Source organism: Gopherus flavomarginatus, chromosome 3, assembly GCF_025201925.1.
Source record: "Gopherus flavomarginatus isolate rGopFla2 chromosome 3, rGopFla2.mat.asm, whole genome shotgun sequence".
Lineage (NCBI taxonomy): Eukaryota > Metazoa > Chordata > Testudines > Testudinidae > Gopherus > Gopherus flavomarginatus.
The window spans coordinates 121,741,941-121,769,840 of NC_066619.1; the positions used below are offsets into that span (position 1 = coordinate 121,741,941).

At 45.3% G+C, this 27,900-nt stretch overlaps 1 protein-coding gene across 4 annotated transcripts in view; it reads right to left on the reverse strand.

Moving 5' to 3' along the window:
• Positions 1 to 15,533: 15,533 nt before the first annotated feature.
• Positions 15,534 to 27,900, reverse strand: part of SUSD1 (sushi domain containing 1) — a 142,397-nt gene continuing 130,030 nt past the window's right edge. For 3 of the 4 annotated variants that reach the window (XR_007772992.1, XR_007772988.1, XR_007772987.1), the window contains one exon: positions 19,667 to 20,702. Coding sequence is in view for 1 of the 4 variants with exons in the window: in XM_050943052.1 (XP_050799009.1) it covers positions 15,548 to 15,668 (121 nt within the window). In the remaining 3 variants the exon portion in view is untranslated. Of the gene's footprint in view, positions 15,669 to 19,666; positions 20,703 to 27,900 lie in introns of those variants that run through there. The other variant, XM_050943052.1, reaches the window with a different exon arrangement.

Sequence of the window (27,900 nt, forward strand, 5' to 3'; positions counted from 1 at the left end):
GTTTGTTTAATCATCCCTTTAAAAAAATCCTCATGAAGTGTAATGATTGGAGGGGCGCCTCTGTCTGATATCACTAAGGAGGCCAATACATTTCTGCAGCTCTGCTCCGAGCCTCCCAGGGTAACAGGTCTTAGAATGAAGCAATTTGTTCAACTGGCTTATAGGACCCTTATTTTAGTGTGGTGCCCTTGGGGATTAACAATGTGAGAATATGCCTCCTCCTCTGTCTTCCCTGGTAATGTTATTGGCACTGTAACACAGTAGCCCAAAGATTCTTCACAGTTGGGCCTCTGAGGCTAGGCTCACACCTCCTTCCTCATAAATCTCCATCCTTCTTGCCACATTGACGTATTATAAGGCGGACTTCAGAAATTCATTCCCAGAATGCTCCGGGGGCTCACTGATAAGAAAAGAAAATTGTTTATTTGCTCTTGTGGTGGAAGGCAGCCAGAGTCTAAAAGCACCAAGAGGAGACAGGGAAATCCTGCTACCACAAACTAGGAGGACTGGTGCCAAGCAGAACAGTGTTTCAACTGTGCAGGGCCTGTGAGAGACCCTCAGATGAGTTAGTGAGAAAGCCTATTATGTGATTTTAGGTCAAAGTCAGGGAGAGCCCAGCCAGCCTCTCTCAGCAATGAGAAACATTCCCCTTAAGTTGATGGATGGAGTGAGCCATGTGTCTCTCAGCTTCCTGTGCATTATGCAGTCGTGCTAGTAATATGAGCTTATGAGTAACTCGAGGCCTGGGAGTGTCCTAGGATGGAGTTTCTCAGGCTCCAATGGGAGAGTCAGCTTGCATGGCTCTAACAGCTTGACTTTGCAGGTGCGAGATATTCCATAGAAGCTTACTGATGCTGTAGATGTTCATGGGTGTAATAGGAAAGCATAGACTGCAAGACCAGAAGGTTAAAACAAGAGGAGAAAAATGCAGCACACAATTACCCAGCAAAAGGAAATAGACATAGAAATGAGAGGAGGAAGGGCTGTAAGATTTTCTTTCAGGTTAGTAAAGCAGGCTGAGAATTTTCTGACCACAAATGGTTTATCAGAAAATGGAGTTTTTGCAAAATCAAAGTTTTCTGTGTGAAAATTTCAGTTTTGCAAATAAATAAATAAATAAATAATCCATTTTCTTTGGGAAAATCTAATTGAAATATTTGGTTTCAGGTGGGGCTCACCTGAACAGAAACACATCAGTTTGAAGAACCACATCCAAATATTTCATTTCAGCTCAGTTCAAAGTTAATCTGTGCCTGCCTGAGCTGCCCCGGTACTTAATGGGAGTTGGTTTTGGGTGCTTCATGTCTCCATTCTTCCTTCTGGGATGGGCTTCATGACAGGACTACTTCTCCCAGGATACATGATGGCCTCCCTTCTGGTTGTGCCACTGTGGTGCATCATGGGAGTCCCATGACCCTGATGTATCGTGGCCCACTGAATCGCCTGGCCCAGAGAGGAGAATGGGGACATGAGAAATTGGAACTACAACTTCTGTGAGGAACTGTGAGAGGTCAGGTGGACACCGTTCAATGTTGAACTAATTCAAAACTAAACAGTTTGATTTGGTTCAACAAACCCAAATAAACCATCTCAGTTAGAAATTTCTGAAATGTTTCATTTTGATCAAAAATGTCAAGACACATACATTTCAATGCTTCTGAATAAAAAGTTTTGGGAACATTGCATTCTGTGAGTTATTTTGATATTTTGACATTTTGTCCCAAATAAGGATAAAAACGGACATTGAAATACCAGAATTTTCTGCAAACCAGAAACTCTAGTTACTAGATTCTGGAACCAGCTCTCCTGATTCATGACCCTGGGACAGACCCTGTGAGGTTCTGAGAATCCCCATTCCCAATGAGCACAGGCCATTTTAGGTGGAAGGAGGGTCCTTGCACAGTCTCTACCCTATGCACCCAAATATAAACCTGTCACAATATGGTCTTAATAGTATAATTAACCCACAGGCCAATTAAGCAATGGCAGCAGCAGTGCAAGCCTCCACAACCCCTCCAGTGTGCCTCACCAGGACATAGAGGGCCCACCTCTGATGCCTGCTTGGCATCACCACTGTCTGCAAAGGTGCCAGCTGGGGTGGTGGCATTTAGTAGTCAGTGGTATGAGCATACCAAACAAATGCAAATCTGCTTGGTCCAAAGGGCTTACAGACTAACAGACACAACCAAAACCCACAGTGCTGGAACCACACGGGTGAGATTATTGAGGGAAAGATTATTGAGGGTAGTGCATTTTAAGGAGTGATTTGAAGGAGGGCACTTAATGGACAAGGAGTAAGCGGCTGTGCTAGCCATAAGCAGCCAGTGCAAACCTGAGCATGGGAAAAGAGAAAACAGCAGCTTGTCTATCAGGACCTGAAATGAGACCATCAAATGTTAACAGATTTTAGTCCTGATTTTCTTGGGTGAGCTTCAGATTGATGAGCCCTTCCCTTCAGTCAACCTGTCCCCTAAGAGATTTAGGAATAGTATTATAGTAGCAGCTAGAGATCTCAATCAGAGATCCCCTGTACAAACATGATGTTCTCTAGCTTGGTTAACACACCAGGGATTGAACCAGGGCCTTCTAGAGCTACAAGCACAACCTGGGCCAAGCTTCTGCAGGTGAGGGACCTAACTACTCATATTGGCCCTGGCTGGGACACAGCATGCGCTCTGTAAGGCACGAGCCAATGGGTTAAACAAGCCTATCAAGTGAGAAGAACAGCCTCCGCCTCAGAGTCTCAGTAATGACAGCAGATTTTGTGTCAGAAATACAGCCCAGTGATTTCAGCGTCCAGTAGAATGAAAAAGGGGAAACCACCCAAAGAAAAAATTAGCCAATGGTTGCAACATTCGTTCAGACAAACCCAAGCTGTGTGCTGTTCCTGTCATCACTGTGGGTCCAGCATCAGATGGTGCTGCACAGCATGTGTGAAGTGTGCTTCACAAATAAAGAATTGGCTCTTGATCTATTTCTGGCTTAGTGGGAATTTTTCATTCCTTGCCTGAGAGAAGCTGAAAGGTGACTTTATTCACCTTTCTATATTGTACAACACAATCAAAGAGGCCTGCCAGTCAACCTCCATTAAAGCACAGCAGCCAATGTGGGGCAGCTTTCGGGGGTGGCTGTAGTTTTTGTGGCTTTTTGGGAAAACCAGATGCACTGATTAAAAATAAAGGCTGACATATAGGGACATCCAGTCCCCCAAATGTCCTGTCTTATGATCAGCTGCTCCTCTCTTTTAGTGCAAGGAGGAGAATTGTACAGGTCTAAGATTATGGATTGAATTAGAAAGAGATATTCCCTGCCCTTGTCTTCATATTGACCCTGATTCTGCAAGATGCTCTACAAAGGCAGACCCCTACACTTTTCCTGGGCCCCATTTAAGTCAATAAACCTTGTCTCTGGGACATAGCGGTGTGTCTGCATGCAAGTATCAGGGCTGCAAATGTTTGTCATTACATTTGTGGCAAACCTTAATTTTTTTAGTGGGAGAATCTTATAACTAATATTAGGGAAACCAATCTCTGCCATGGAAATGTGTGATTGATGGAGCATTTTTGCTTTGTTTTGAGCCTCATGGCACCCTAGCACATGAGATAGAAATGCCAAGCTCTGTCCTCTTGGCCTTAGTGCCACCAGTATGATGCTGCTTCTGTCATCCTCCCACGTGCCAAAATGAATCAGTGCTTCATGAAGCTAATGTTCCTACATCAATCACTGGGAGGAGGCGCTACTGCTGCTGCCTCAGGACCTGAAAGAAAGCATCAGGCCAGCAGCAAGCATGCAAACTGGTTGAGAGTCATTAAAAATCAAAACTGGGTCAAGGAGAAGCGAGTAGGAACAAGAGATGGGAAGGACGACGGGGAGGAAGTGAGATTGGGGAAGACAAAGGATGAAGCAATAATTTTCAAATCCCTAGCATGTGTAAACACCAGTAGACAACATCCAAGCTGTTGTTATATAGCTTCAATCTTGAGTTTCATCCTCGGATCTTCATAGCAGTTAAAAACTCCCATTGCATCAGACAGTAGTACGGAGAGTCTGATCCTCTCCTCGTCCCACGGAGGTTTTGACCACAAAATAGCACTTGTGATTATGAGGGAAGGGAGGGAAGAGGTTAAGAAGAAAGGCTAAAAATCACATTTTTTTGAAAAAATAAATGTCCTTGGGTTACAACCTCATGTTGTGTTGCTGAAAAGAACAAAAGTTTGAAAATTGACAGTGTTTTTCACCACTGGAAAAGGGTTGTCAGGGGAAGACTTGTTCTTTGGCCAAAGTTTTCAAAACTGGGGGCCCAAAGTGAGGCAGCGATGTCCATAGTTTAGCACCTAATTAAAAGTGCCCAGATTTTCAAAAGTGTTGAGCATCCAGCAGCTCCCACTGACTTCAATAGGACTTGCGAATGTTCAGTAATTTTTATTAAAATCAGGCCACTTTTAGTTGTTGTTATTTATTTGTACTGTAGTGCAACCTCAGAGCCCCAGTCATGGGCCAGGACCCCGTTGTACTAAACGTTGTACAAACACACCCCAAAAAGACATTCCCTGTGCTAACTGCAAGCATAGGGTGACCATACGTCCCGTTTTGGCCAGGACAGACCCTTTTTTAAGCCCTGTCCCTGCCGTCCAGACTTTTTTGGAAAAAAATGGCATTGGTCCTGTTTGCTCTTGCCAGCTTGATCATTTCAAAAAAGTGGGGTTCAGAGAGAAATGTGCAGGGGGTGTGGGGGCATCGAGATAACCCCACACAGTGTTCTATTTTCCTTTGGGGAAACATGGTCACCTTATATAGGTACCCAGTTTTGAAAATCCTGGCCAGCTCACTGCAATCATTCCTTTGCAGGAAAAGAGTTAAATTCAAATAAGCAAACACAATTGTGTAGGGGGGTGGCAGGACTTGCCTTGTGGGCTAGGGAGTCTGGGCTGAGCCAGCCTGATTGTGGAATGAGCCTCATCTGAGGGGAATCAGGCACGTTCCCCATAAAGAGCAGAAGGTGGCTACAGAAAAGGGAATGAGCAGCTGGCTTAAATGGTGATTAAACCCAGCTGGGGAAAGGATCGGAGAGTGTGGAAAGCTCTCCAGGCAGGGAGGAGGCCTGAGTAAGCAGGGAAGAGACAGAGTGACCCAGAGAAGCACTTTAGAGGCTGGATAGGACGTGGCCCAGGGGAAAACTACAACCCAGGTAAAGAAGCAGACCCGGCTGTTCAGTTCAGGGCCCTGGGCTAGCACCTAGCATTGAGGGGGGGAGTGGTTTCCCATACCACCCCCAAGGAAGGAGGCCTATATGCTGGTTGCTAGGGTTACTGAGCCCAGCAGGGGGGCTGCAGGCTAAGCCCTGAAAATAGGCTGAGGAAGAGCCCCAGATAGGGTTGCCAACTTTCTACTCACACAAACTGAACATCCTTGCCCTGCCCCTTCTCCAAGTCTCCACACCTGCTCACTCCATCCCTCTGTCACTCAATCTCCCCACCCTCACTCACTCATTTTCACTGGACAGGGGTGGGGTGTGGAAAGAGAGTGAGGGCTCTGGGATGGGGCCAGAAATGAGGAGTTCAGGGTGAATGGGGGGCTCAGGGCTGAGTTGGTGGGTTGGGATGTGAGAGGGAGTGATGGCTCTGGATGGGGGTGCAGGCTCTGGGGTGGGTCAGGGATGAACTGTTTGAGGTGCAGGAGGAGGCTCTGGACTGGGACTGAGGTTTTGGAGTGCAGGAGGAGGCTCTGGGTTGGAGTGCAGGAGGGGTGATGGCTCCGGATGGGGGTGCAGGCTCTGGGGTGGGTCAGGGATGAATGGTTTGGGGTGCGGGAGGAGGTTCTGGACTGGGACTGAGAGGTTTAGAGTGCAGGAGGGGGCTCTGGGTTGGGGTGTGGTGGGGTAAGGGCTCTGGCTGGGGGTGTGGGCTCTAGGGTGGGGATGAGGGGTTTGGGGTGTAGGAGGGTGCTCTGGGCTGGGACTGAGGGGTTCAGAGGGCAGGAGGGGTGTGTGGGGGGGAGTGAGGGCTCTGGCTGGGGTTACAGGCTCTAAGGTGGGGCTGGGGATGAGGAGTTGGGGGTGCAGGAAGGTGCTCCAGGCTGGGGATGAGGGGTTTGGAGGGCAGCAGGGGGTTGAGGAGGGAGTCAAGGTGCAGCTTCTGGGCAGCACTTACCTTAGGTGGCTCCTGGAAGCAGCGGCATGTCCCCCCTCCGGCTCCTACATGGAGGCCCGGCCAAGCGGCTCTGCCCTGTCTGCAGGCACCACTTCCACAGCTCCCATTGGCCACATTGGGTGGCACTTGGGGTGGGGGCAGTGTGCTGGCTGCCCCTACATGTCCCAGAGGGGGGACATGCTGCTGCTTACAGAAGCTGCACAGTGTGGAGGCTAGAAGGGAGCCAGCTAGCCAGGCCCTTTGTCTGGCACCGCCACCCACTGAACAGTCAATGGCTTAGTCAGTGGTGCTGCCCGGACCTGCCAGGATCCCTTTTCGACCTGGTGTTCCAGTCACCCTACCCCCAGAGAGAGCAGAAGGATATTGTTTGTGTTAAAGACACTTTTTTGAGGTATCTAGTTCAGACAGTTGTGACCCCAGAAGGAGAGGCCTTCCCAGAAGGCTGAGTCATTGGAAGAGAAACCACCACGGTGCTGTGTTAGCATGACCAGATGTCTGGTTTTGGATATTGACCAGGCTGTTAAATGTCTCGTTCATGCAGCGCCACAGCAGGGCTGGCAGGCTCCCTGCTAGCCACTGCATTGCAGAGCACGTGGTTCCCGGGTCAGAAAAAGGAGCAGGAGCAGCTCCAGTGACTAGCACCGCTCGAGCACTCAGCAGGTGGTTGTTGAGGGGTTGCTAGTGCACTCTTCTCCCACTGTTGCCTGACCCTTTTCTCCTCGTGTGGCTGGGCTCAAGATGCGGCATGTGCCCTGCGGCGATCCACGGTCTGTTGCCCCATCACTGGCACCCAGAAGTTGGAGGTATGTGTATCCCCATCGCCGAGTGCTGGGAATGGGTCTGTGCCCCCATCCATCCGTCCCTCCCCATCCTACCCCCTTGCACCCCATTCCCCTCACTGAATCCCTCCCTGTCCCACCCCCACTCCTCACTGTATCACTTCCAATCCCATCCTGCCCCCCCACACCTACCCATCTGAGCCCTGTACCCCTTACAGCGCTCTCCCACCTGTCCTCTCCACCTCCCAGAGCCTCCATCCCTGCACCCCATTCTCCTCCATACACTGCTGCATTCCCATTATGTCCCTATACACCCCCCACATCCTCATGCACCTGTAGCCTTCTGCATCCCCATCACCTCACATAGCCCCCCCACCCCAAGCCTCTCCTTTCTCCTTCACTGTCTCCTGTCACCCCTACCCTGCTCTCATCTTTGGCTTCTTCCCTCCCCCCCCTCCATCCTCTCTCTGCCACCCCACCTCTAGCCCCATCTTTTCCTCTCCAGCCCACCTTCCTCCCTTCTTATCTGGGTGATTTAGGCAGCCTCTGGAAAAGTGTATGAAAAGATGTCTCTGTGTAGGCAAGTGTGTGCATGCATTGTGTGTGTGTAAGAGACTGTCTCTTTGTGTAGGGAGGTGTTTATATTGCAGCATGTGTGTATACCTGTGTTAACAAAATTTGCAGCCTAACTCTTTGACTTTCATTCCTTTTGCTGGCTTGTGCACACAGAAAATGACTAGTAATTGCAGAAGAGCCAATGTATGATACATTTTGCCCCACCTTTGTCTAGCTACATTATAAGTTCTCTCTTCTTATGTGTATTATCCAGCACCTATCACCCTGGAGCCCTGATTGGCTTGATATTAGTTGGGGTCTCTATTTAATATTACAATTGTTGTTTAGTTCCTAATGTGGAAGTACCTGTGTTAGTGCATGCTAGAGGTGTACACATGAATACACGTGTGTATCTGCAGGTAGGTGTGGGAGTCAGTTTCTACGGATTTAATTATATAGGTATCTGGACAAGTGTGGTTGTGCTCTATGGATTTTTATTTGGGCTTCAGGAATGGGCCTTTAATGTGTGATAATGCAGCTGTGATAATGTGTGGTCCTAATTCCACACACACATTACACGAACTTCAGTGAAAAAAAGCATGGAGTTGGTTACAAAAAATGAGAAGAGGGGAAGGAAAGAATCATCATGAAAACCACTGTGAAATTTCATTTTTTTTAATTACCCTCTTTGACTATTTTGTTGCTAGCTCTAGCATCCTGTAACAAATAAAACCTGAACTTAACATAATACATCTGTCAGAACAATAAATATGCCTGTTTGGGCCTTGCAGTGAACATGAGCATGTGAGTGAGGGTGGGGGAGAGCAAGCGACGGAGGGAGGAGGGGATAGGAGTGCAGCAGATGTGGGGCCTCAGGGAAGGAGTGGGGCAGTGGGCAGGGTGTTCAGTTTTCTGGAATTAGAAAGTTCATATGCTGCGTCGACCTTCAGCAGGGAGGCCCTAGAGAAGTGAGAGAGCTGCTACACCATGTCTGGCCATGAGGGGGCTGTGTAGCAGGGGAGAGGACTAGTTCATACATTGCAATGAAAGGAAATGTTAAAACCAAAACAGAAGCAAAAAATGTTCAAAGAAACATGTTTAACTGTGGCTTTTGTAATATTCTCTTGGGCCTTATCTATGTGCCAGTATCCCTTTGCGTGCAATTGGTAACTTACCTTTCTGAGTCTGGTGAAGGAAAAAAACAACCCAAGAGACAGTTTTCAGAGGGGTATCAGTGTTAGTATGTAACAGTAAAAACAATGAGGTGTCCTTGTGGCACCTTGAAGACTAACAAATTTATTTGGACATAAGCTTTCATGGGATATAACCCACTTCATCAGATGCATGGAGTGGAAAATACAATAAGCAGGTATAATATACAGCACATGAAAAGATGGGAGTTGCCTTACCAAGTGCGGGGGTCAGTGCTAACAAGGCCAATTCAGTTAGGGTGCATGTAGCCCATTCCAACAGTTGACAATATGGTGTGAGTATCAACAAGGGGAAAATTATTTTTTGTAGTGATCCAGACAGTCTTTATTCAGGCCTAATTTGATGGTGTCAAGTTTGCAAATTAATTCCAGTTCTGCAGTCTGTTTTTGAAGTTTTTTTTGTTGAAGATTGGCCACTTTTAAGTCTGTTATTGATAGGGAGACTAGACAGCATATGTGAAAAATCAGGATGGGGGTGTGGGGTAATAGCCTATATAAGAAAAAGATTCAAAAATAGGGACTGTCCCTACAAAATCAGGACATCTGATCACCCTAGTTATTGAGTGTCCAGGGAGATTGAAGTGCTCTCCTACTGGTTTTTCAATGTTACAATTCTTGATGTCTGATTTTTGTCCATTTATTCTTTTGTGTAGAGACAGTCTGGTCTGATCAATACACACGGCAGAAGGGCATTACTGGCACATGATGGCATATATCACATTGGCAGAGGTGCAGGTGAACAAGCCCCTGATTGTCTCTTGGGCTCAGCCGCACCGTGTGGCTAAGATAGCAACCTGGGCTCTGTTTCTAGGTCTTCCACTGATCTGTTGTGTGGTCATAGGCAAACCACTTTATCTGCATGTGCACCTGTTTTCCTTTCACACTTCAGATTGCAAGCTTTCTAAGGAAGCCATCGTCTTTCTCTGTATTTGCACAATGTGTAATTATTGGGCCATCTGAGTGTTAGCGTGATGCAAATAACAATGAACAATCAGTATGTCAGACACATTTGCATTTAACAGCATTAATAGCTTGTGTGAGATCTCTGGGTGACAACAGCCTTCTTCTGGAAAGGTAAATGATTGTCCTTTGCCATACAACATGCATCAGCCAGGAGACTGGCAACGTGATCTGTCTAACGTATAGTATGGATATTAAATACAAACCCTCTGATGTTGTAGGCTGCGCCACGTGTTGATAGATATGCTAGAAAGAACTCAAGCAACAGAGTCTAAAAACAGCACAAAAGGGTCAGGACCCTTTATCTAATCAATATCTTGGCAAGTGGAGCAGTTGACTGCTGGAGCTTGAACCTGGATCTGTACACACCCAGTGAGTTGCTGATAAACTTCCTGCTCAATTCCCCACTCCTTGTTTGCTAGCAGGAGCAGTCAGAAAGCCACAGGTGATCCTGAAACAGGAATTACCTTGTCTTATGGTTACTCTAAAAACATAATACAACAACTGTGCCAGTTTCCAAATAAGCTGCCAACACTTGTGGAAATAGCTGCTGGCAACTTCAGAGAGACCCTAGCACAGGTCTTGTTAGTCCTTCGCCAATGTGTTTGTGTAAGTGAAGGTCTAGTCAGTCCAGAGGCAGATTATACTGTACCTTGGGGAACAAAATCCACTGGTAAGCTATTCTGAACTTGTTAAATATGCTCTTAGCTGGGTGATAGAATCAGGAATAGTGGTTAGGTCATTTAGCGCTGGCTGCTTACTTTATACATATAATTTTGCGGAGGGGGCGGGGACAGAAAAGGGAACAGTATTGAGATAAAGCAGCAAAGAATCCTGTGGCACCTTATAGACTAACAGAGGTTTTGGAGCATGAGCTAACAGGGCCTCATCCTCCCTGATTGAACTGACCTCGTTATCTCTAGCTTGCTTGCTAGCACACATATATATACCTGCCCCTGGATATTTCCATTACATGCATCTGAGGAAGTGGGTATTCACCCACGAAAGCTCATGCTCCAAAACCTCTGTTAGTCTATAAGGTGCCACAGGATTCTTTGCTGCTTTTACAGATCCAGACTAACACGGCTACCCTCTGATACTTGACACCATGCAAGGCACTGCATTTAGCCGTATGGAATGGAAATCCATCAACCTCATGAAGAAACTTGCACAAATACAGACAGATATCATCTTCCTTTCCAAATGCAAACGGATGGACATCATACCAAATGGACTAAAGGTAAAAAATCCACTGCTATCTACATACTACACAGACCACAGTGAGAGATATGTCATACTCTATCAAAAAAACTGAGGAACCACCTGATCAGCATCCTATACAGCAAACAGGAAAACATCAAAAAAGAGCTCTCCAACCTGGAGACTCTCATTAATAACCAAACTTCTATACAAACGGACTTCACTAGAATAAGACAGGAGATCTACATTACTCACTTCACCTCTCTTCAAAGGAAAAAGGACTGTAAGCTGTCTAAACTCCTACCTGCCACATGGGGCCACAACAGTGGTACCCCTAACCCACCCAGCAATATCGTCAATCTATCCAACTACACACTCAGCCCAGAAGAAAAGTCTGTCCTATCTCGGGGACTCTCTTCTGCCCTGCCACCCCCACCAACATGATACAGTTCTGTGGCGATCTGGAAGCCTACTTTCGCCGTCTCCGACTCAAAGAATACTTCCAGGACAACACTGAACAGTGCACTGATACACGGGTGCCCTCCCACCAACAGCAGAAGAAAAAGAACTCCACATGGACTCCTCCTGAGGGTCGAAATGACAGCCTGGACCTATACATTGAATGCTTCCGCCGGCGTGCACAGGCAGAAATCGTGGAACAACAACATCGCTTGCCTCACAACCTAAGTCGTGCAGAACGCAATGCCATCCACAGCCTCAGAAACCACCCTGACATTATCATCAAAGAGGCTGATAAAGGAGGTGCCGTTGTCATCATGAACAGGTCTGACTATCAAAAGGAGGCAGCCAGACAACTCTCCAATACCAAATTCTACAGGCCACTTCCCTCAGATCCCACTGAGGAATACACTAAGAAACTACAGCATCTACTCAGGACACTCCCTACACTAACACCAGAAGAAATCAACATACCCCTAGAGCCCCGACCAGGGTTATTCTATCTACTACCCAAGATCCACAAACCCGGCAATCCTGGACGCCCCATCATCTCGGGCATTGGCACTCTCACTGAAGGACTGTCTGGATATATGGACTCTCTACTCAGACCCTATGCCACCAGCACTCCCAGCTATCTCCGCGACACCACTGATTTCCTGAGGAAACTACAATGCATTGGTGACCTCCCAGAAAACACCATCCTAGCCACCATGGATGTAGAGGCTCTCTACACAAACATCCCACACACAGATGGAATACAAGCTGTCAGGAACACTATCCCTGATGATGCCACAGCACAACTGGCTGCTGAGCTCTGTGCCTTTATACTTACACACAACTATTTCAAATTTGATGACAATATATATCTCCAGATCAGTGGCACTTCTATGGGCACCCGCATGGCCCCACAATATGCCAATATCTTCATGGCCGACCTGGAACAACGCTTCCTCAGCTCTCGTCCACTCACACCCCTTCTCTATCTACGCTACATTGATGACATCTTCATCATCTGGACCCATGGGAAGGAGACTCTGGAAAAATTCCACCATGATTTCAACAGCTTCCACCCCACCATCAACCTCAGCCTGGATCAATCTACACGGAGGTCCACTTTCTTGACACCACGGTGCAAATAAGTGATGGTCACATTAACACCACCCTATATCGAAAACCCACCGACCGCTATGCCTACCTTCATGCCTCCAGCTTCCATCCCGGGCACATCACACGATCCATTGTCTACAGCCAAGCACTGAGGTACAACCGCATCTGCTCTGACCCCTCAGACAGAGACCAACACCTACAAAATCTCCACCAAGCATTCTCAAAACTACAATACCCACACGAGGAAATAAGGACACAGATCAACAGAGCCAGACGTGTACCCAGAAGCCTCCTACTGCAAGACAAACCCAAGAGAGAAACCAACAGGACTCCACTGGCCATCACATACAGCCCCCAGCTAAAACCCCTCCAACGCATCATCAAGGATCTACAACCCATCCTGGACAATGATCCCACACTTTCACAGGCCTTGGGTGGCAGGCCAATCCTTGCCCACAGACAACCTGCCAACCTGAAACATATTCTCACCAGTAACTGCACACCACACCATAATAACTCTAGCTCAGGAACCAATCCATGCAACAAACCTCGATGCCAGCTCTGCCCACATATCTACACCAGCGACACCATCACAGGACCTAACCAGATCAGCCACACCATCACTGGTTCATTCACCTGCACATCCACCAATGTAATATACGCCATCATATGCCAGCAATGCCCCTCTGCTATGTACATCGGCCAAACTGGACAGTCTCTACGGAAAAGGATAAATGGACACAAATCAGACATTAGGAATGGCAATATACAAAAACCTGTAGGAGAGCACTTCAACCTCCCTGGCCACACTATAGCAGACCTTAAGGTGGCCATCCTGCAGCAAAAAAACTTCAGGACCAGACTTCAAAGAGAAACTGCTGAGCTTCAGTTCATCTGCAAATTTGACACCATCAGCTCAGGATTGAACAAAGACTGTGAATGGCTTGCCAATTACAGAACCAGTTTCTCCTCTCTTGGTTTTCACACCTCAACTGCTAGAACAGGGCCTCATCCTCCCTGATTGAACTGACCTCGTTATCTCTAGCTTGCTTGCTAGCACACATATATATACCTGCCCCTGGATATTTCCATTACATGCATCTGAGGAAGTGGGTATTCACCCACGAAAGCTCATGCTCCAAAACCTCTGTTAGTCTATAAGGTGCCACAGGATTCTTTGCTGCTTTTACAGATCCAGACTAACACGGCTACCCTCTGATACTTGAGTATTGAGATAGTGAGAGAGGAAGAAGAATCCCTTGTTAAAATGTCACCATTATATTAAAGAGAAGTTGGGATGACTTTCCTGTCTCTGAAAAGATGATGCATTCCTTTCCCTGGTTACAGCTAACTCATCCCAGAAGTAACATCTCTGGTGGGGACTTGCAAAATCTCTGAAAAGCAAATCTTTTGCCTTGGGAATGCATTTGGACTCCCTTATGGAACAGTTTTGGGGCCTGATTCCCATTTAGATTAAAAATAAATTTTTCAGAAATGCCCAAGTGATTTAAGGAGACTAAGTCCAGATGGGAAAACATTTACCCTAAGGTCTTTTTCCATCATTGTTGCAATGCAAAGGGACCTTTTGAGAACTGGGCCTCTGGTGTTTATTGCAAGCTAACAAGGAGAAATTTTTGTGGGGACTTCTCTGAAGGTTCAAAAGGCTGGTTAGTACAGCAGTAAGTCAGTGGTTTTACTTTGAAGATGCATTTTCCTTTTATTAATAGCCATTTAATAAAGCAATGAGGAAGGCACAGGGAATTTCTTGGATGAATTTTTGACAAGCAGAGAAGGTCAACGACACAAGGCTAAGCTGAAGGACATTAACTTCAAGCAGTAGTTCCCCAGGCATGGTCTGACCTCTGTCCACTATTGAGATGGTGATTGCTTTCATTGCTCTATTTTTCATTAACAGACTTTGGTGGGAGTTGAGGAAGCTCAATGTCTCCCAGGAGTTGGCATGTAGTATCTTGCAGGGATAGACCAGGGAACAGAAGATCTTTAAGATTAGTTCCTTTGATGGAAGCTTTGAAAATGCCAGAGGTTTTTAGATGGTGGCCTTTTCAGATATAGGGAAGTGAACTGCTTTGTACGCATCAGAAAAATGATATGTTTCTATCCCCTTGACTCACTATTTTAAGGAAGTTTATTTCATTACCTGGGTGCTTCCTTTCCACTTTCTGCAGTGGAGACTTAAAACCCAAAGTCCATCCTAGTCTGACTTTGGATGTATCTCAAAATATAGGGAAATCTTGCAGTGGGGGGCTGTGAGGGGAAGAGCTGATTAGCATCTGAAAGCTTGGATTCAACATGAACTCTGTGACTGAATGCACTGATATTACAAAGGATTAATTATAGCCAATATGTGAGAATTTAGTACATGGTACTAAAACACTCTTCAGGTAACATTGCTGATGCCAGGTGAGCCTCATACATGGATAGTTACTAAAATGGAGGAACCAACCTAACAAGGACAGGACACCTTGCTTAGCATCTTGCATGCAAATGTATTAAATCCCCTCTGTTAGCATACTCACCCATGGAAATTCTTCCATTCATTTGCAAGCAAAAGTAGAAAGCTACACATATTAGACATGACTCTTCAATGCCCCAGCCTGTGTGAGGCTGGTTATATAGCATGTATATGAATAGGAACACATTTATACACGCGTAAAGTGTCACCACAGCAGAACAGGAATGTGTTCCTGGGGCGGGGGGGCAGAGCAGAAACAGGACTATTATCTTAAAAGCTTAGTTATCTCTGTGTCTGGTAGTCAGGAGAGCCAGGTTCTATTCCTGACTTAGTCAATGGCCTGCTGGCTGACCTTGGGCACAGCACTTCACTGCCATGTACCTGTAAAATGGGGTTAATACTGATCTGATTTGTAAAGCACTTTGAGATCTAGGGATGATGAGGATAGATTTGGTACAATTTAAAATATGAAAAACTCCTACTCCATCGATCTCTACAACTAAAGCAACGCCTCGGGTGCAGCTTAGGGTTTTTGGGGGAGAGAAGCTATGGTGAGAGACACACACTAGCTGCTAACTTTAAGCACCAAAAGAAAAGGAGTCTAGATGTTTGCATGAAATCTACTTTATTCATTCTTTGATTCCACCAGGCTTTTCACAACAATAAGAGCTGCACAGCACCCTGTTCAGATTGTCTGGGAAGCTCAGCCCTTGAAGGCCCAAGCCATCTGCTGTCAATACCACAATCCATGACACTAAGAATGGGTCCTTTAACTCTGATAAAGACAAAGGGACAACTGTCCAATATCAGTCTGTGCACTGATACTTGCAATTTGCAAAGTTCAAACACAAGAAGCATGGCAACCTGATACCTTAGTTAGGAATCCTGCCTGGCTACCAGCTTATAAATCAAGCGGAGCTGGGCAAACAGTGCATGTACTTATGAGGAGGGAAAAGACAGGTATGAAGACACAGACTCATAATAAATATAGCCATTTTTTCTACCTCTTACTCAGAAAATGCATCTGTTGCCTGGAAGCCATCAATAATTTTTTACAGAATTAGCAACATAGTTGCCGATTAGCTGCTATGTTTGCGGGGCAGAGGGACGCAGCCTAAAGCCTTAACCAGGGGTACAAAGACCCCTGGGGATATGCAGAGGTCTTCCATCGGGTTCATCAACTCATCTAGATATTTGCCTAGTTTTACAACAGGCTACGTAAAAAGCACAAGCGAGTCAGTACAAACCAAAATTTCATACAGACAATGACTTGTTTCTGCTCTATATACTATACACTGAAATGTAAGTACAATATTTATGCTTTTATTTTATAATTGAGGAATTTTTCAGTAATGTGCTGTGACACTTTTGTATTTTTGTGTCTGATTTTTGTAAGCGAGTAGTTTACGTGAGGTGAGGCTTGGGGTCCGCAAGACAAGTCAGACTCCTGAAAGGGGTACAGTAGCCTGGAAAGGTTGAGAGCCACTGGCCTGAAGGATAGGAAACCCTGTGAAGTTTCCATAATGGAGTTTCCTCTACTGCAGTCCCAAGGGAGAGGCTATTATGCACTGTGGGCCTCATCCCATGAGTTGCTGAGAGCTGCTGAGCATCCCCATCTCTCACTGAATTCAGTGAGAGCAGAGGGCATCCAGCAGCTTCCCAGCTGTGCCTCCATCACATAGCAAATGGATTCTGTGCCCTGGTAACTCCTCAGAGAAGAGCAGATAACTATCAAACCATGATAGGGGCTCTCTAATACCTTGCATAATGCAAATGGGGATAGATGAAGATACATGCTAAAACAAAAAGGGAAGGGTCAGGAAAAACGTGGGGTAACATTGTTTTAGATTCAGCTTTGAAGATGACTACAGAGAAAAAGATGTTCCAGAAGCTAAGATGCTAATTTGGGACTTAGAAGAACCATGTTAAATTCTGTGCTCTACCATGTGTTTTCCTGTGTGAATTTAGGCAAGTCATTTAATCGGTTTCCCTATCTGTAAAATGGGGATAGAAGTACTTGTCTACCACACTGAGGTGTTGAAGATAAATGTATTAAAGATCATGAGGTACTCAAATATTATGGGAATGAATAAGTACCAGAGACAATATGGAGGCAGAAGCTTGAAAACTAAGAGAGTCTCCTCCCCGCAACCTGTTTGCATTTAAGTTCTAAAGCATAGTGAGCAACTAAGAAATGTAGGCTATATTGTGACCTTCAGTTTTAGCATCATGCCTAATGAATTCTTGGTGGCCCAATCACTTTCTCTTAGAGTGACCAGATTTACTGCCCCCTCTCTCCCCTGCCCCCACCCCCCACAGGCATCCCTGTCCTGATTTTTTTCATACTTGGTAATAAGTGCCTATATAAGAGAAATCCCCAAATATGGGCACATCTGGTCACCCTACTCTGTCTGCATCTCATTATTTTTCCTTGTCCTGCAGAGAAACCTGCTTGGGGGCTCATTCACCATAAGCTGCATTGTGAGTGATGTGACCAGGGTCCCAGTGGGAAGCCAGTTGGGGGTCACTCAATTAGGGTGAACTGCAAAAAATGGGGCAGACAATCCCCATGAAGCTGGTGGATATTCCAGTACTTAGATTCACCAAGCCAGCATAAAACAGCTTCTTTATTACCTTACTTGTTACTCAGATGTCCAAACAACACAGTTCGCTTAAAGTGATCCAGCCTCAGGCCTCCATCCAGGTACTCACATTAAATATGATGAAAATTTCTGTAATTCTTATTTCATCATATAAAAGAACAGGTTCTACCAATCTCAAAGGATCAGACACATTACCTCCCAGGTTAATGACTGTTTCAGATCTTACCCAAATACACGCTACAGCCAATTCTTATTAACTAAACTAAAATTTATTAAAAAATGAGTGAGAGTCGGTTAAAAGATCAGTATACATACAGACATGAGTTCAATCCATTGAGGTTCAGATTCACAGCAGAGATGGTGAGCTTTGTAGTTGCAAAGAGTGCCTTTAGAATTCAGTTAATAGGTCATAATCCAATGTCCAGATCTCTTATTCAAGGCAAACCCTCATAACTGGGACCTCAGTCTTGCAATTCAAACTTCCCTTGATGAAGGTATGTCTACACTACAAAATTAAGTCGATTTTATAAAAATCGATTTTTAGAAACGTATTTTATACAGTCGATTGCGTATTTCCACACTAAACGCATTAAGTTGACGGAGTGTGTCCTCACTACCGTGGCTAGCATTGACTTATGGAGTGGTGCACTGTGGATAGCTATCCCACAGTTTCTGCAGACCACAGTCTCCACCACCCACTGGAATTCTGGGTTAAGCTCCCAATTCCTGATGAGACACAAATATTTAGAGGTGGTTTTGGGTACATGTTGTCAGTTGCCCCTTCCTCCGTGAAAGCAACGGCAGACAATTGTTTTGTGCCTTTTTTCTGGTTTACCTGTGCAGACGCTATACCATGGCAAGCATGCAGTTTAACTATAGGCTGAGCAAGTGCAGAATGTAACCAATAAACATTTCCTCTTACATGGTGATGGTAATAGGTTGCACTTTACCATATATAGCACCTTTCATCTAATCTCCTTGCACTTCATACTGGGGTAGGTATTTAAAACTCTATTTTACAGATGGGTAAACTGAATCACAAGGATGCTGAATAGTGTGCTCAAGGTCAATAAAATCTTCAAAAGATTTTTATGCTGTTAGGGCAATCTTCTGGGAGGGGGAAGGGAAAGGGAGCTGATGAAATTGGTGGCTGGGGCACAATGGGCTGCTGGCCAGTATGTGATGCAGTGATCTGCATTAACACCAGAAGCCAAGGTCTATATTCCCTGACTTGCTGTCCAAACAAAGATAAAGGATTTTTAAAACTTTAAATTGCAGCCAACAGCTAGAGCAGGGGGTGGGGATGAGGTGGGGGAAGCATGTAGAAAAAGAAGAGGATGAAGGAGGACAACATGGTAGACATTTTAATTGACTCCAGGGTAATTTATAACTACTTTTATTTGGCTTCTATTTGATATCTAAGGGGCACATGTTTAATAACTCAGCTGCTCCTAGAGCAGCTTGTGCATGGACAATTGTGAGCAGAGCTCCAGCAGATGGAAATCCAGCATGATTTCTCAGTGCGTGATTTCTCTTGAGGTTTGCTGTTGCTAGGGAACTCCCTCTAAACTAGTCTGTTCACTTGCAGACCTGTTATAATGGGCACAAGATGTCTCTGGGTTGTGGAGAGTGACGGACTAGTTTATTTACTTATGCATAAACCTGTTGTGATCTAAAAAGCCCCCAAAGCTATTATCACATAAGAAAACGTAGGCGAACAGCTGCTGTTTTTCACAAGTACTACGGTGTAGTGGTGTTGAATACCCCCCTTCATGTGTAGCTAGTTCAGTGAAATAGGAAATGCAAAGGTCTCTTCCCTCTCTGAGAAATGTCAGTCTGGTATTTAAATCAAAGATCAATTGACTCTTCTGCCAGCTAAGTTAAAGCAGGAGGGCAAGTTTTAGTCCTGCCTCTGCAATTCAGTTAATTCACTGTGAGCATTAGTATGGTCCTCTGTGGAATGGATACAATAACCTTATATACCTAGAAAGGATACTGGTGAGAATTAGTGCTTGGGAGGGAGAATACTTTCTAAAAGACTCTATATAAATGCAAGGTATTGATATTAGAAAGTTCCTAAAATTTAAATTCTGCCTTTTTATTATGGAGTCAAAGGCTGATTCTGGTTTTAAATGGTATAGGACTAGGTTTTATCCCACTCTTGATAAGATCTGCTTTTGATTCTTACCTGGCTGGCGTTAAGATGCAATCCTGCTCGTATTGAAATCAAAAGCAAAATTCCCATTAGTTTCAATAGGAGCAGACTTTTCAGAGTAGAGCTGAGTCCAGCTTTGCTGGATCAGACCCTGAGCCACTAACTGTTTAAAGAAAGCTAGCTCAGGCCTTTCAAAACCAAAAGCATCCTTAATTTAAAGTGAGGGTTTCCTGCTTTTTCTTATTTCCAATTTCAAGGGAATTCTTCCTTACGAGCCAGCACTGCTGGTTGGGCTCATTGCTAGAACTGTGAGTGGAACATGTGTGCACGTACGACCCCTCCACGCCACAACTCCAACTTACTCAGAGCAATGAGAAGAATCACATTTCCAACTGACTTTGCAAAAAGCAAAATGCCTTGTTGCTTTACTAAACTCAAAAGGCAGATAAGTTCATGGTGCAATTTTCTGTTCTCTGACTGGCTCTGAAAGAAACCCAGCAGTGATTATGAAATGATGACCTGACAAATCTGATAAATATATAGAATAACTGGAAATAAAACATTCAGCCATAGAACAAGAGATGCTATCCCAGTGCCAACACAACAATGAATAGTTGCTTTTGATGGGCTATATAGGATATTGTCTTCAGAAAGCATGATCAGCACAGAATTAGGAACATGATAGCTGTCAGACTCCCATTTACCACGGGTGCTGAAAATTTTAAGTGGTGAGCTTGAGGATCTGTTCTGACCTCAGCCATAGATGGCCTTTCAGGACCCCACACTAGGGACTTTCTAGTGGTCACAAGTTCCTCAGAGCTTCAGCTCAGAACAAGCATCCAGTCTCATGGGGGTCTCAGACCAATCCACTCCTAAAGACTGAGGCCCTCTGTGGACCAGGGAGGGTCCTGTCTGTTTACTGGGTCAGGAAGAAGGCCCTGAGTCCGCTTAAATCCCAGGTTTGTATCCAAATGTATTGCCTTTGTTGGTCTCTGGAGAATTCAGTTTGAACTAGTATATACACATCTCCTCAGGGAGCTGGCTTCAAAGGCTGATAACAGAGAAAGTTCATTAGCATCCCCCCCACACTTACCTTCAAAGCCACAACATACACAACTGCATTTTTAATACAATGTACCCCAAAGGTGTTAACCTTAATTTAGTAAGGTTAAGGTTAAGCTTAACTCATTAAAGCTATCTTAATTTGTTTGTTCAGGATATGATCGGTCTGTCACAATGGTCACATTCATCATTATCCTGCTGATGATAAGAACAGGGGTACTTGTCACACCTTAGAGATGAACAAATTTATTGGAGCATAAGCTTTTGTGGGCTACAGCCCACTTCATCAGATGCATGCAGTGGAAGATATATATCTATATATACATACATAGACAGAGAGAGAACATGAAACAATGGGTGTTACCATACACACTCTAAGGAGAGTGATCAGTTAAGGTGAGCTATTACCAGCGGGCAAGAGTGCTCGTTAGAGTGTGTATGGTAACACCCATTGTTTCATGTTCTCTCTGTGTATATATTTATCTTCTACTCTATTTTCCACTGCATGCATCCGATGAAGTGGGCTGTAGCCCACGAAAGCTTATGCTCCAATAAATTTGTTAGTCTCTAAGGTGCCACAAGGACTCCTCGTTCATCAGAGACTGAACCTAGGATTTTCAGCTCCAAAACCCCTTCCCATGTGACCTAATGGCATAACACCATTCCATATTTGTAAGCAGGCTGTTATCCCGACCTCAGCTATTAGAGGTTGACGTGATTCTATGCAATAAATTAGTGTCTCGACTTAGTTGAAAGACTGAGGGAAAGAAGGGACTACTAAGATATTAAACTATAAAAATTTTGGTGGCATTTGTAACAAAACAATTTCAAAATGTAATGCTTGGGAAAAATGGAGAAAATATTGACAGATTTAATCAAATGTTTTGTTTTTGCAATTTTGAAAATTTGGATTTAAAAAGAAACTTCCACCAGGATGCATGCTATTACTTGTGCGTGCACTTCGGACTCCAGCCTGGGAGGTGATCAGCATATTCACCCAGGAGTCCAGGGTAAACAGTTTACTCACTTCTCATTGGGAGATTATAGAGTTTAGGTTAGTTTACCTACTCGTACCCCACCCTCACTGCTTCCAACTCTAACTGAAGTCAATACGCATTGGTGGTGCTCAGATTGCATTGAACTTAGACCCACATTTTTATAAATTTGACCTTAAATGTCTTCCTCCTCCTCCTCCCCCTTTAAACTCATGACAACTAAGGTATCAAAAGCTAACAGGTAGGGAATAAAATGGGAGACAGTAACTAGAAACAACAGGACATCTGGCCTAGCAGAGGTCTGTGAAAGGCTATAGCATCTCTGCAGGTTGCTATAGACTACCCAACCTGGAGTGAAAGAGGAGCGAGGATAATCGAGGCCAAACATTGGGGGATGGGAGGAAGAGAAATTTTGTTTAACTGAACAATAGCAGGGGAAACTCTCTAAAGGGAAGGGAAATGGTGACAGGTGGAGATGACAGATAAAGCAAATGGTAAAGAGGCTGTGTGAGACCTCCCCTGTGATTCTGTTTTCCAGTAAATGTCAATATGTGTGAAGGAGAATTGGAGCCCGGTTTGCTAGCTGGACAGATTCTAGAGGAGCATGGCTGTATTAGTGCCAATGCACACATATGAAAGTAGTTTCGGATGAGGCATAAAGTGTGTTGCTTTTAGGAAGCTTGGTCACCATCCCTTGGGGAAATGCAGCACAGTGGAAAACAGATGTTTTGATATGTCTTCAGATACATACTTACTACAATCCACATTCACTTCCTAATCTGCATCAGTGTGGCCTAGTCGAAATTCAGTCTTATAGACTCTGGTTTTAAATGATTCACTGTGGTGTAACATGCCAGCAAAATGCACCTGTGCTGTTGCCCAGCATATCTGGTGTGTGCTTTCTGAAGTCCAGTGTTTCCATGCTTAACTCTGCATGGAAGCAGTCATGACCCCCGTCAGTGATACAGTTAATGACTGGTTAGGGTTAATAATAGCTTCTTTTCATACTGCAGTGTCCCTGTCAGTGTTTGCATTAAGGGAATGTCTTGTTTTCTTTAAGAATCCTTGCAGAACCCTGCAAATAACACATGGGACCAAATTCATCGCTGGTGGCAGTAATGCTAATGAGAGTTTAGAGTTGAATTTGGCCCAATGTTCCATAGTCCACTGTTTCCTTTTGCATAGGAGATATACCAAGGTATATGGTATTATGAAGAAAACAAGAGGAGATAACCAAAACAAAAAAACCCAACCCTCCTAATGAGTGACTTTTTACAAGAAAATAAGTAGGAAAGTTGCATTTGGGAATGGCTGGCTTATTTATAAGTATTTCTTTCACATTGGGGAAAGAAGAGTTTTGAGGGGGTCTTTTTATAGTGTGGGTTTCCATACAGTGGCATAAAAGTGACTGCTGAGGGCTTTTTTAGAGGAGTGTGACGGACATGTTTTCTCTTCTAGAATGTTTCTTACACCCAGCCTCTGCCTTGAGGCTAACATGCAGGCTTAGTTCCAACAAGAGAAATATACCAGGGAAAATCTTTGTTTCCACTGACATACATTTTTTTTCACTCTTATACTTCTCACCTCTGACTTCCCTCAGACAGGGGCCCAGTTCAAACTGGTATCCTAAATGTTAGCTATAATCACCATGTAGACACCATGACAGAGTTGTAGACCAAGACCCTTGTACTCTGAAGTGAATTAGACCTAAAATCTGTGACACAACCCCCTGGTTTTGACAACAATCTGCTGATTAGTTCTGTGGCAAACTGGGAATCATGTGGCAGATTCAGGTATGCTAGACAAAGATATGAGTAATGCAAACCGTACCATGTCCCTCATGTACTTTCATACCAAATTGAATTCATATTAATTGCAACAGATTTTTGCATTGCCAATACAAAACTGCATCCTGGAAGCTGTCATGGGAGAAACTGGAGGTTGACAGACCTTGGTAGTGGAAATCTGGGGAATCTGGTACCCTGGGTAGGTACAGAAGGTCAACTGGAATTTTGGAATTCAAGGTTGTTAGTGCTGGGGAGAGGCTGTTTGTGGGCAAAGATAAAGGTGACTTGAAATGTCTTGGGAAGCTTAAATTCCTAATTCCACTCTTCAGTATCCCCTGAGACCTGCCAGCCTTCCGACTGCAATAGCGCAATATGCCACTGTCTCCAGTAGCAATTCATACACACACACATTCAGTGAATGTTTGTGTTAACTGTTTCACTGCTGATAACTTTAACAATGCTGACATTTTAAGCTATTAATAGGTACCATAAACCTTAATAGGTTTGAGTTGATCTGTCATTGAGATGACTGAGGCAGTTCATGCTTTGCAGTGTTGTAGGTGAATGAGATTAGGTCACTAGACTGGGATTTTGGGTTCAACTTTCACTTCTGCTGTAAATTCCCTGGGGTTTGAGGCTAGTCACTTAAAATGTATGGCCTTGTGTAAATAAGGTTGACTTAGACTGTGAGCTCTTCAGGAATGATCTCACTATGTATATACATGGCCCCTATCACAACGGGCCCTGTTCTCAACTGGGGTGTCTACATACTACTATAATACAAGAAAATGCTAGCATAAATTCAGTGACGGTTAGTGCATTCTCAAGAACTTTACTAATCTGCAGAATTTTGGAAAAAGGAGGCCCTAGTAATAAATATGCATCTCCTTCATGATCTCATCACTTGCTGTGATAGTAGTCATGTGATGAACAGCAACACTTGTGAGGGAGGTAGTATGGTGCCATACATAGGATACAGCTACTGGAATGCCAATGACACAGGTTCTGTTCCCAGTTCTGCTGTTCAGTAGATGTGGGAGCTTAGACAAATGTTTTATCCTCTGTTTCCCTATCTGAAATTCACCCACTCTTGTAAAGACTTCTGAGATCTACAGAAGCGAAGTATTGCTCTAATCTTTGTATCAAAACACAGACTGCTTTCAGCGCAACCTTTCCCTTGGCCCTCCCTGGACTACCATAGAACTTGTAAAGGAAAAGGTAAAGGCATATTCATTTGTGTATATTTATTTACTGCAGAGCCCTTTGTTTACTGAGCTGTGGTTTTGAATGAATCAGCAAAGTTTCCCTTTCTCCTGTGTGCAGCAGGGAGAGTCTCCTCGCTATTTGATCTCCAAAGCCCCTAGCATCAGAGGAGTAGCCGTGTTAGTCTGGATCTGTAAAAGCAGCAAAGAATCCTGTGGCACCTTATAGACTAACAGACGTTTTGGAGCATGAGCTTTCGTGGGTGAATACCCACTTCATCAGATGCATGGAGTGGAAATTTCCAGGGGCAGGTATATATATGCAGGCAAGCAAGAGATAATGAGGGAGTTCAATCAGGGAGGATGAGTCCCTGTTCTAGCAGTTGAGGTGTGGAAACCAAGGGAGGAGAAACTGGTTTTGTAATTGACAAGCCATTCACAGTCTTTGTTTAATCCTGAGCTGATGGTGTCAAATTTGTAAATGAACTGAAGCTCAGCAGTTTCTCTTTAAAGTCTGGTCCTGAAATTTTTTTGCTTCAGGATGGCCACCTTAAGGTCTGCTATAGTGTGGCCAGGGAGGTTGAAGTGTTCTCCTACAGGTTTTTGTATATTGCCATTCCTAATATCTGATTTGTGTCTGTTTATCCTTTTCCATAGTGACTGTCCAGTTTGGCCGATGTACATAGCAGAGGGGCATTGCTGGCATATGATGGCATATATTACATTGGTGGATGTGCAGGTGAATGAACGGTGATGGTGTGGCTGATCTGGTTAGGTCCTGTGATGGTGTCGCTGGTGTAGATATGTGGGCAGAGTTGGCATCGAGGTTTGTTGCATGGATTGGTTCCTGAGCTCGAGTTGCTATGGTGCGGTGTGCAGTTACTGGTGAGAATGTGTTTCAGGTTGGCAGGTTGCCTGTGGGCGAGGACTGGCCTGCCACGCAAGGCCTGTGAAAGTTTGGGATCATTGTCCAGGATGGGTTGTAGGTCCCTGATGATGCGTTGGAGGGGTTTTAGCTGCGGACTGTAAGTGATGGCCAGTGGAGTCCTGTTGGTTTCTTTCTTGGGTTTGTCTTGCAGTAGGAGGCTTCTGGGTACATGTCTGGCTCTGTTGATCTGTTTCCTTATTTCCTCGTGCGGGTATTGTAGTTTTGAGAGTGCTTGATGGAGATTTTGTAGGTGTTGGTCTCTGTCTGAGGGGTTAGAGCAGATGCGGTTGTACCTCAGTGCTTGACTGTAGACAATGGATCGTGTGATGTGCCCGGGATGGAAGCTGGAGGCATGAAGGTAGGCATAGCGATCGGTAGGTTTTTGGTATAGGGTGGTGGTAATGTGACCATCACTTATTTGCACCGTGGTGTCTAGGAAGTGGACCTCCCGTGTAGATTGGTCCAGGCTGAGGTTGATGGTGGGGTGGAAGCTGTTGAAATCGTGGTGGAATTTTTCCAGAGACTCCTTCCCATGGGTCCAGATGATGAAGATGTCATCAATGTAGCGTAGGTAGAGAAGGGGCGTGAGTGGACGAGAGCTGAGGAAGCGTTGTTCCAGGTCGGCCATAAAAATATTGGCATACTGTGGGGCCATGCGGGTGCCCATAGCTGTGTCACTGATCTGGAGATATATATTGTCATCAAATTTGAAATAGTTGTGTGTGAGGATAAAGGCACAGAGCTCAGCAGCCAGTTGTGCTGTAGCATCATCAGGGATACTGTCCCTGACAGCTTGTATTCCATCTGTGTGTGGGATGTTCGTATAGAGAGCCTCTACATCCATGGTGGCTAGGATGGTGTTTTCTGGAAGGTCACCAATGCATTGTAGCTTCCTCAGGAAATCAGTGGTGTCACGGAGATAGCTGGGAGTGCTGGTGCCATAGGGTCTGAGTAGAGAGTCCACATATCCAGACAGTCCTTCAGTAAGAGTGCCAATGCCTAAGATGATGGGGCATCCAGGATTTCCGGGTTTGTGGATCTTGGGTAGTAGATAGAATAACCCTGGTCGGGGCTCTAAGGGTATGTTGATTTGTTCTGGTGTTAGTGTAGGGAGTGTCCTGAGTAGATGTTGCAGTTTCTTAGTGTATTCCTCAGTGGGATCTGAGGGAAGTGGCCTGTAGAATTTGGTATTGGAGAGTTGTCTGGCGGCCTCCTTTTGGTAGTCAGACCTGTTCATGATGATAACAGCACCTCCTTTATCAGCCTCTTTGATGTCTGGGTGGTTTCTGAGGCTGTGAATGGCATTGCGTTCTGCACGACTTAGATTATGAGGCAAGCGATGTTGTTTTTCCACAATTTCTGCCTGTGCACATCGGCGGAAGCATTCAATGTAGAGGTCCAGACTGTTGTTTCGACCCTCAGGAGGAGTCCATGTGGAGTTCTTCTTCTTGTGCTGTTGGTGGGAGGGTACCTGTGTATCAGTGCGCTGTTCAGCGTTGTCCTGAAAGTATTCTTTGAGTCGGAGACGGCGGAAGTAGGCTTCCAGATCGCTGCAGAACTGTATCATGTTGGTGGGGGTGGCAGGACAGAAAGAGAGTCCCCGAGATAGGACAGACTTTTCTTCTGGGCTGAGTGTGTAGTTGGATAGATTGACGATATTGCTGGGTGGGTTGGGGGTACCACGGTTGTGGCCCCATGAGGTAGGTAGGAGTTTAGACGGCTTACAGTCCTTTTTCCTTTGTAGAGAGGTGAAGTGATTAATGTAGATTTCCTGTCTTATTTTAGTGAAGTCCGTTTGTATGGAAGCAGTAGGGCACTTGAAGGTAGGGTTATGGTTCCTATGGGTAGGTACTTGGAGACAGAATTGTGACTCCTATGGGTGGGATGTGCCACCATAGGGTTAGGGTTTCTATGGGTGGGGCTCACTACGCTATGGTTTGAGATCCTATGGTATCAGAAATGGAGCTATGGTTCGGGTTTCTATAGGTAGGGTTTCCTGCCCAGGTTTAGGGTTCCTATGACTAGGGCACTTGGAGTTAGGGTTAGGGTTCCCACAGATAGCGCTTTCTGCCCTAGGGTTAGGGTTTCTATGGGTAGCAGGGCCGCCCAGAGGATTCCTGGGGCCATTGGCGGCAGGCGGCTCCGGTGGACCTCCCGCAGGCGTGCCTGCGGAGGGTCCGCTGGTCCCGCGGCTCCGGTGGAGCATCCGCAGGCATGCCTGCAGGAGGTCCACCGGAGCCGCGGGACCAGCGGACCCTCCGCAGCCATGCCTACG